The 9,175-nt window shown below is 36.5% G+C and overlaps 2 protein-coding genes across 2 annotated transcripts; both read left to right on the plus strand.

Moving 5' to 3' along the window:
• The first annotated feature begins 40 nt into the window (after positions 1-40).
• On the plus strand, positions 41-6,971 carry LOC124217013 (claspin). The gene is made up of 10 exons (XM_046622233.2): positions 41-206; positions 350-1,043; positions 1,263-1,415; positions 1,514-1,722; positions 1,825-4,817; positions 4,952-5,094; positions 5,185-5,394; positions 5,475-5,687; positions 5,864-6,611; positions 6,869-6,971. Exons 2-9 carry the CDS (start codon positions 357-359, stop codon positions 5,960-5,962), a joined length of 4,707 nt encoding a protein of 1,568 aa, XP_046478189.1. The 5' UTR covers positions 41-206; positions 350-356; the 3' UTR covers positions 5,963-6,611; positions 6,869-6,971.
• On the plus strand, positions 6,579-8,375 carry LOC124217014 (RAS oncogene family member RabX5). The gene is made up of 7 exons (XM_046622234.2): positions 6,579-6,611; positions 6,869-7,041; positions 7,134-7,235; positions 7,330-7,394; positions 7,480-7,610; positions 7,943-8,147; positions 8,222-8,375. The coding sequence occupies exons 1-7, from the start codon at positions 6,579-6,581 to the stop codon at positions 8,293-8,295; spliced, it is 783 nt and encodes a 260-aa protein (XP_046478190.2). The 3' UTR covers positions 8,296-8,375.
• The last annotated feature ends 800 nt before the right edge of the window (positions 8,376-9,175 follow it).

The following is a 9,175-nucleotide window of genomic DNA, read 5'->3' on the forward strand; positions in this document are numbered from 1 at the left end:
ATCAATCTACCTCCACTGCACTCTCTGTGATTTTCTTCCATGTCGATGTCTGCTATTATTTTGGCGCGAAATATTATAACCGTAATCGTTGCCGTGATGAGCGAACGATGACCGCAAATTCAGGGCTCTAAACGTCTGAAACAAATTACAACGAATATTTGGTGAATTATGAAAAATAGGCTGTTAAATATCGATACGTAGCTGGAGTAAGTTAATACTTATATTTTCCCACATGAAGTTTCGTAATAAATCTGGAAACGAATTTTCTAAATGTTAAAAGTATTTACTGTTGGACTTTGAAGCTGTTTACCAAAAATTTTATATAAAATCTGTTATAATAATGTTACAGCAATAGAATGACGACTACAGAAACACCAGTAAACGTTCATAGTGATTTTCAATCAATGGGTGATGATGACTCTAGCTCAGGAGATGATGTTGTTGTACAGCGGAAAGGTAGAAGTAAACTCTTACTTTCCGACAGCGAAGGAGATGAAGGTGATACTGCTTCTGCAGAACTGAAAATGGTTGACGGAAGTGTTGCTGGTCGCAAGGAAACAACAGGTTTAGAAAAGTGTGAAGTGTCGGATGTTGAACATATGGGCTGTGGAGATACTAAGAGGTCAGAAGATGTATGTGACGGTGAACAAAAAAGTAGCGATATACCCAAAAAATCGAAAGAAGAGGTAGACGTTACTACAAATTTTTCCAAAACGATATCACAGAGCAATGAAAATGTCGGAAATAAAGAGAAGCCTAGGAATCCAACTAGGCTTTCACATATACTAGACAGTGATTCTGAAGATGAAGATTTCAATTCACTGTTTATAAAAAAGGTAGCCAGTAAGATCCAGAACTCTTCTCAGCAAACTATTAATTCCGATGACTTTTCCCAAACAATTGGTGGTCAAAAAAGTGCAAATGATAATAAACTGAAAAGAGTTATAACAAGTGATTCAGAAGACGAGAATGTCGGTGATGATAGAGAACCTCCAAGCATTACCAATGTGGCTGATAAAATTAAAAATAATAAAAATATTTTGGTAAGTATTAGATTCTTCGTTCTTTTATTATGTTTAGAAAACTGATCAGTTACATAGTCTAGTGGTCGGCATTTTTTCAAGGACATCGATAGAGATCGTTTATAAGTGAAAAATAATGTATCACATAGTGCTACAATAATAGTAGTAATCTGTTACTGCCTATGTTTTTTGAAAATTCTTGTGAAATGTCTCAAAACATTTTTAATCAACTGTCAACAGAAGCCAGGTAAAATTAGCGCATTAATTGATACGGATTCCGAAGATGATATTCCAACCAGGCGTGAATTTGAAGCATCATTAAATGAAAATGACCATTCCACGACATCGACTAATCTTATAAGCAAAAAAGGAAAGTCGGAGAAGAAACGAAGTGTACGTAAAATTTCTATAACTATATGTAATTTTCCTGTTCTGATTAAGTAATTATGTTGCTAATAATTAGACCAATAATTTGGTACGTACAATTTTAGGGATCGATTAGAGCAGCGAAGGAAGAAGCGATGCGTGAGATACATAGTGAAACGCAGAGAATGCTAAGAGAAAGCCAGGTTTTTCTACCTTACCATAGACCCAGACAACGCACGCTACAAGAATTTTTGAACAGAAAAAAAAGTTTGCCAAAACTACCTGCAACACTGGCTGCTGCGGCTAAAGTTAGAATGTCTGGCGAGCTTGTGGGGTGAGAATCTAAGTTCTTTCTTATTCTTGGAACGGAAATATTTAATGAGCTATGCATGCTGTGTTCGGACATAAATTGAATTGGGATAATATTTGTCGGCAGGAAAGTTTTGGAGGAGAAGGAGAAAGAAGCAAAACTCTTTTACAAATCATCGTCAGAGTCGGATAGCGAAGACCCTGGTTCCACTGCCACCAACACTCAGCTACAAGCAAAGATTGTTAATAGTGATGTGAAAACGATTCCTATCAAAGACACTCAGAAAGTCACAACTAATGACCTCCAAAATTGCCAGAATAAAAAAGAAATTCTTAAACAAGGAGACAAGAACATTGGTGTGCCAAGGAAATTGTTTAGCTCTGAGAATGAATCGAAGGTAGTTGATTGTCCCTCGCCTATTGAAGATGATGATTTTGAAGAAACGACAAGTGTAATTACACACCCTAATCAACGACGTAAAGAATTTAAACATGGTCTAAACAGTGTTAGCATACCAAGAAAATTATTTGAATTAGAATGTGAAGAGCCAACAGATGCTGATATTATAACAACCAAGGAAAGTCAAGAGGATATTAATACCGCTGACAAAGTTCAGGAAAATTTCGAGGATGGCAGTAAGCAATTAACAAATTTAATTGTGTCAGATCCACTGGTAGAGAGTCAAAAGGCTGATCAACTTGTGAATAATCAAACCACCAGGACAAACGAACCAACCGAAGATGAGGAAAATTTTGAACTTAAAATGTCGGAAGATCCTTATGAACTGGCGGATGATATGACAGATCTGCAAAGCAATAAAGTTACGGACGTTGTTGAAAATAAATTTGAATCTATAATAGACACGCCGTTCATAAATAATACCGAGGTTTTTGAATTAAACGACAAAAGGAAAATAGAATTTGAGATACGTCACGCTAATAAAATTTTGGCAGCGAATAACAAAACTAAATCTAATAAACTTCACTTGAGTTCAGTAGAGTCTTTTCAGTTATCATCAATTGGAAGCAAGTCGCAGTGCAGTAAAGAAGATCGCGAAGGTGAAGATGAACCAACAGGTCATGTTTATGGATTACCAGTACCAGAATTTGACATCGAAAAACCCAGAGTAATGAAAACTCTAATTCTACCTAGCATAATGAAATTAACTCCGAAACTTCAAGGATCGCCAGGTATGATGGTTGAACTGTCGTCTCCGAAAGCTGGTCTTGAAGAATTGAGGAAAAGATTTATAAAACACTCCATGAAAAAAACGCCCGATTCTAGTTCAGAAGTTACTGTAATGCACACAGAAGAGACCGCAAGCGGTCTGAAAGTTATAAATGAAGTTCTGCCATATAATGCACCAAGTAATGAGAAAAACGATGTTTCGGAGTTGAGCAAACCTGGCACAAAATTCGTACGCTTGAAGAAAGAGTTGCAACATCAGATGGCGGTACAACGCACCAATGAATGGAAACAAAAAGAATTAGAAATTGAAAACTCAAAGAACGATAACGTTTACGACGATGAGTTGTCTGATTGTGAAATGGCAGATGATCCTAACAAAGATGATGACCTGAGCGATACTGAAATAAGTGAACCTGAAGAAGATGATGTACCCATCACAGATAGAAAAACTTACAAGAGTTCTTTTTTGGATGGGGAGGCTGAAGTTAGTGGAGAAGAATTAGAAGAAAACCAAGAGGAAGAGTTCAGCGAAGTGGATAATACTGAGGACACGGACAGCAATAAAAGTATTAATGATAATGAAGATATATGTGAAGAAGATGAGGAGAGTGAAAACGAAGATAGTCAAAGCAATAGTCAAAGCAATAAGTTTAGCAGATTAAAACGCATAACGAAAGCTTTCGAAGATGATGATTCGAATGATTCTGAAGCAGAGGGTACTGGAACTGGTCTAAATAAAGAGGAAAAAAATAGTATCAGGAGAACGAAAACAGATGTTGATATATTTGCAACTGACAACAATAGCCAAGATGATTCAATGAGTAGTACAGAGGGTGATTTACCTGTGTATCAACGATCAGATGAAAGAAGTCAGTCCTGTGCAACACCGTCAATGACAAATAATTCACTTAGTATGATTTCACCGATAACGCAATTGACAGCTTTGAACACAGGCTCAGAATTGACTAGTATAGATTTTAGATCGGTCCATAATTCTTCGCAATCAATGGAGCCTTTAGGTGTGGGAGATACCCCAGTAGAAGAAAAACATTATCATACCTACAGTCCGGAGAAATGCGAGAAGTTGCAAAAAAAATTGTTCGTCGATAACAAGGGATCACCAAACGAAACTGAATTAATGAGTTTATGCTCTGGTCCATTTTTCAACCCAAGTGATAACAATGAATTGGATAAACTGATTCATACGTCAAGAAAAACAAGCGTATCTGATGCAGAATTACTGGATTTATGCTCAGGGACCTTTGCAACTCAACCTGTCAATATTGAAAAACTTGAAGCTTTGCAAACTGAGGAACAGGTGATCGAAAAAGAAAATGAAACAAGTGATATGAAATTTTTAAGTTATAGTGCAAAGAAAACGTTACAGCAACCTCGTTCATATTCGAATCAACTTAAGATAGTATTTTCATCCGATGACGAGGATGACACTGTTAATTTGCAATTAAAAAATAGCAAGTTAAGAAAATCAAGGAAAAAAGTAAAAACATTGAAACTATCCGATGATGAGGAGGAAGATGACTGCGAAATTGCGTTAAATTTCAATGAAAAACAAGATGATGACGAAAATTTCGTTGACTATGATTCTGAAGAAAATGAGATAATAGTACCAAAGAAGGATATAAAAAAAACTGCAGCTGGTTTCCTTGATGGGGAGGCAGAACTATCTGAGAGTGAATGGGGATCTTCCGATGAAGATGAAAAAGATTTGGATAAACTTGATATGGAAGAGGGAGATTTAGAAGACATTGACCAAGATCAAGTTAAAAAACAATTGGAAAAGATGCATATGAAACAAGTATTGGATGAAGACCAGAGAGAAGTTAGACTGTTACAGGAAATTTTGTTAGAAGACGGTGAACTGCATTCGGATGGTGCCAGTCGCCAGCGAAAATTTAAGTGGAAAAATATCGGTAAGCTATTTTAGAGTTATTCTGTTCTGTTCAATTCTGTGATAAGGAATCTTTGTAACCCAATAAAAAAAAACCATTCTGAAGGTATATTAAACACATCATATTAACATGTACGATTGGCATCTTTCATTTAGATAAATTGGAAGATGATAATGAAAAAACGTTGCAGAATATAGATGAAAAAGATGATGCTTTAGAAGATCCTACTGAAGCAGAAAGTGAATTAGAATGGCGCAAACAGAGACTGGAACGTGAGCAATTCTTAAAAGAGCATAAGGTATGAAATTACAAAAATTTATCACATTTCCACTGAACTTATTCAATATCAATGAAGATTTTCCAATATCAAGTTATCTCTGAATTGTAGATAAATGCAGCTGAGAAATTGGAAGAGGAAATGGATGATAATCAGTTATTCGAACTTGGCCTGAGAGCCTTAAAGAGAAACAAATGTAACAAGACTTTGAACAAAAATACATCAATTGATGGTGAAAAAACGGATTTACCCGTTCCGCGTAATACTGTTGCAGATTTATTTGCCAAGCCAGGTTCTGGAACAAAAACGTCTGCAATACAAGTGAGTACAATGATGTTCCTACTGATAGTAGGTAAGATATCCGAGTTTAACATCGTTCTGTATTCTTTCATTTTTTCTAGACCGCCATTCATCGAGGCTCGTTCTTAGCCAGGGGAGAAGAATCCTTGGCTAGGCTTTCTTTAATAACTAAGCAGAATAATGACCAAACCACCATTAGAACAAAGAATCCAAGAAATTTTGTATTCGCTCATCTCAGTCCCGCCGTCGAAGTCTCGGCTGAAGACGATACGGAGTCATACTCCCAAGAAAATAATAACACTGCAGCTGCAAAGGTGACAACCATTTAAAATGCGTACTTTCACAATTATATAATTTCAGCATACACGCATTCAGCACCTCGTTCTGAGCTTATAAGTGAATCTCTGATATTTTGAATTCGTCGGATATCAGGGCGTTTAAAAATCATTGTCTTCAATTCGCAATATCGTTATAATGGTTGATTTTTCAGTCACGAAAACGGAAACCGGCATTCAACATGACGCGGCTTGCCTCGAAGAAATCAAGGAAGGAATCTGATAAAAATAGTAGAAGTAAGCTATTCGATTAAAATGTCAAACATGTAGGAATATTTTTTTACCTTGCATAAATGATAGTGGTAACGATGTAAATATAATATAGTCAATTGCAAATGCCCATAGTGTATTTGTACCTGTATCAGTGCCAATCAGTCACGAAAACCGGCAACCCTTAAAACATCGACGTGATGCATGTTGCCTATCCAGAGCTTGAGAGGCGGGATCTTTTTTAAATTTCCGGAAATTTTTAAATGACTACAAATTATAATAAAAATATTTTCAGAAGGACTTACCGCATTTTTGTTTGAAATCTTGTAAACGTGGTTTTGTGTGAAATTTACCATATCGCTTCCGCTTCCTGCAATGCCATAATGGTGTATTGTGCTGATAGTACACACCATACTCGTATGTATGCGTATTATAACGTTGCACCTGCCACAGCAACCAATGTTTGGTACATGGGGGCCCCCGGTATATCAAAGCGTGTAAGACAACTATTTGCGTCTGTCATCCCGTACGAATAAAGTATTAATTAGGTAGTTTTGTTATCATTATTGTTCTAGTATCATGCACGACTAGACCATCGTAACGGCTCTTGCTTAAATCTGAAAATTTGCAATGATGCAAACACGCTCTGCAGTTTATAAAATGATAAAGGAGACTGCTCACGAAGAAAGACAGGTAATATATGTAAATAAAGCGTTTATTATTTGTACCAGTGATATATTATAGTATAGGCCTATAGATTAAATCCCAGTATCAAGTCGTAGATTTAATATTTTATACATATATATTAAACGAATAAATAAATATTATGTTATATATAACTCTATATTTACGCTAATATATGTAGTTAATTTTTTTTTTTTTTATACTCACATAAGTACACCTTAAGAGATTTTGAACGCAAAAAATACAAACTATATCTACGTACACAGGTATCTAAGTGGCAGCCACCATTCTCATCAGACGCAACTCCATACATGGAAAGAGATTTCGATACTCGGGTCCGTAAGACATGTACAGCTGAACGCCCTTTATTAATACCGAAGATATCAAAAGTTATCATCCTCGGAGATGTGGCTGTCGGCAAGACCTCTTTGGTCAATAGGTATGCACTATAATGCTACGAGGTTTTTTCTAATTATAATTTTATAACGATGAATTTAACTATTCATTTATTACTGCACCGATTTCTTACAGATTCTGTCACAAACTCTTCGACAATAATTACAAAGCAACCATTGGCGTGGACTTTGAAGTAGAACGTTTCGACGTCTTGGGGGTTCCGTACAATTTACAAATGTTAGCATTATCAAAAATTCTTTTGTTTCTTATACCCCATAGTGTATTTCCACTTGCATACTTATTTGCTATTAGTAAATGAATTCGTCTTTAGATGGGATACAGCAGGTCAGGAAAGGTTCAAGTGCATCGCGGCATCATATTACAGAAGCGCGAATGGTTTGTAAATATGTATTTATAATGACGAAGAATAGGTATTTTTTTCCATTTATGTATATCATATAAGTTTATCTAATCTTTTCAGTAATCGTGGTTGTCTTCGATTTGGGAAGCTTGATGTCGTTGTCCCATTGCCGACAGTGGCTCGACGAAGCACAGCGATGTAACAACGATACGAGCCAAATTTTCTTGGTTGGCACCAAAAGAGATCTATTGGTAATTAACACGCTATAAAAATAAATCATAAACTCTTACCCCTATGTACAAATGCATAATGCTATATATTTGAGGTATTCCACATTAAATGCGCCAACCTTCGACCCCAACTATTTTCGATTTGACCTATTTTTTGTCATTGTTCATCCAACAGTGACTGGATCTGTAACAAAGTTTTTCAGGATTTCTTCGTACGTTTAATTCTTACCGATTTATAAATTGTCGCATTATGAAAGTAGTTTTGGGCTCAAAGGTTGGCTCGTTTAAAGTACAATCCTGCATTTGAGATTCATGTATTGACTATGACGAATGTATTTATCATATGTGGACAGTCAAACCCTGTTTACGAAGTGATTGAAAGACGCGCATTTGCGGTGGCGCGGACATTGCAGGCAGAATTTTGGGCCGTTTCAGCTAGAACTGGTGACGGTGTTCACGAGCTTTTTTTGCGTATAGCTGCCTTATCGTTTAATGCCCTGCTTCTGCAGGAATTGCAGAGTGTTCGAATGGTATCCACCGCGGGCTCCGACATTGTCTGTGAGTACGTTGGTCAAAACGATTTGTGGCACAGACATATGACATCATTTTCAATACATGCCATTACATTTCAGCGCTGAATTCGACACGCAAAGACATTCCAGAGAAAATGATTGGTCCACGGTGTTCCAATAGTTGTCTGAAATGAAAATTAGAAACATTTGCATTGACTGATATAGGTATATCATCAGTCAACGATATTTGATTCTACGATTAATATGTAATGTTATGAAGGATTTTATGTTAATAATAATTAATAATACTTGATGCAAAAATCTTTTACTTGACGTTGCTACTATTTAATAAGACTCATCGGAAAATCGGCTCTTACTCATTCACTGTTAGATGACAAATTTTATTGCTCTAAACTAGGGGTGGACAATTTTTCGCGTCCCGGTGCGCCTCGCTATCCGGTCGGTCCGACAAATTCGAGGAATCCGTTAAGGGGACCCGGTGGTCTAGAAATTTCAAAAAATCGATTTTTTTTTTCGATATTTCGAAAGTATAGTACCTTAAGAATATACTGTGAAATTTTCATGCGGAAATTCCCAATATTATAGCTTCTACAGCCCATTCCAGGTAGAGAGCGGTCCGCGCGCTCCTAACGGGTTCAGCACTCGGAACGCGGCAGCTGTCCCGACCCTTCTCCGCATTTTACCTTTACATTTGTAACCGAATACAATATAATCCCTTCGGAATACAAACGTTCCGAAGGGATCCTCTATGGTGCCGGAATCGCGGATTAACTGTAAGTATTCAAAATTTGCTCAATTTTTGAAAATATCTGTACCTCAAACTTTAAACTCATTTATCTCGAAACGACTTTTTTCGGCACGGCGGGGGTGAAAATAAAAAAACTATTCAACCGAATGACTTGAAATTTGGATATGTTGTTCACAACATGCATGGCTATCGTCGGAACTAGAATCATAATTTTATTTAAATAATTTCTTATTGTTTACACTAAAAAACTAGTGAAAAAAAACCCGATTTTACGAACTTTTTTTTCAACGCTCGCCATTTTCTCA

The sequence above is a fragment of the Neodiprion pinetum genome, chromosome 4 (genome assembly GCF_021155775.2).
Source record: "Neodiprion pinetum isolate iyNeoPine1 chromosome 4, iyNeoPine1.2, whole genome shotgun sequence".
Taxonomy (NCBI): domain Eukaryota; kingdom Metazoa; phylum Arthropoda; class Insecta; order Hymenoptera; family Diprionidae; genus Neodiprion; species Neodiprion pinetum.

What these genes read in the sequence shown, in the direction of transcription:
- LOC124217014 (XM_046622234.2), top strand. Translation starts at nt 6,579, where the DNA reads ATGATAAAGGAGACTGCTCACGAAGAAAGACAG. An exon ending in GTTCCGTACAATTTACAAAT is followed by an intron (nt 7,236 to 7,329) that starts GTTAGCATTATC and finishes ATTCGTCTTTAG; the next exon opens with ATGGGATACAGCAGGTCAGG. An exon ending in GCACCAAAAGAGATCTATTG is followed by an intron (nt 7,611 to 7,942) that starts GTAATTAACACG and finishes ATATGTGGACAG; the next exon opens with TCAAACCCTGTTTACGAAGT.
- LOC124217013 (XM_046622233.2), top strand. Translation starts at nt 357, where the DNA reads ATGACGACTACAGAAACACCAGTAAACGTTCATAGTGATTTTCAATCA. An exon ending in AGTCGGAGAAGAAACGAAGT is followed by an intron (nt 1,416 to 1,513) that starts GTACGTAAAATT and finishes GTACAATTTTAG; the next exon opens with GGATCGATTAGAGCAGCGAA. An exon ending in ATAACACTGCAGCTGCAAAG is followed by an intron (nt 5,688 to 5,863) that starts GTGACAACCATT and finishes TTGATTTTTCAG; the next exon opens with TCACGAAAACGGAAACCGGC.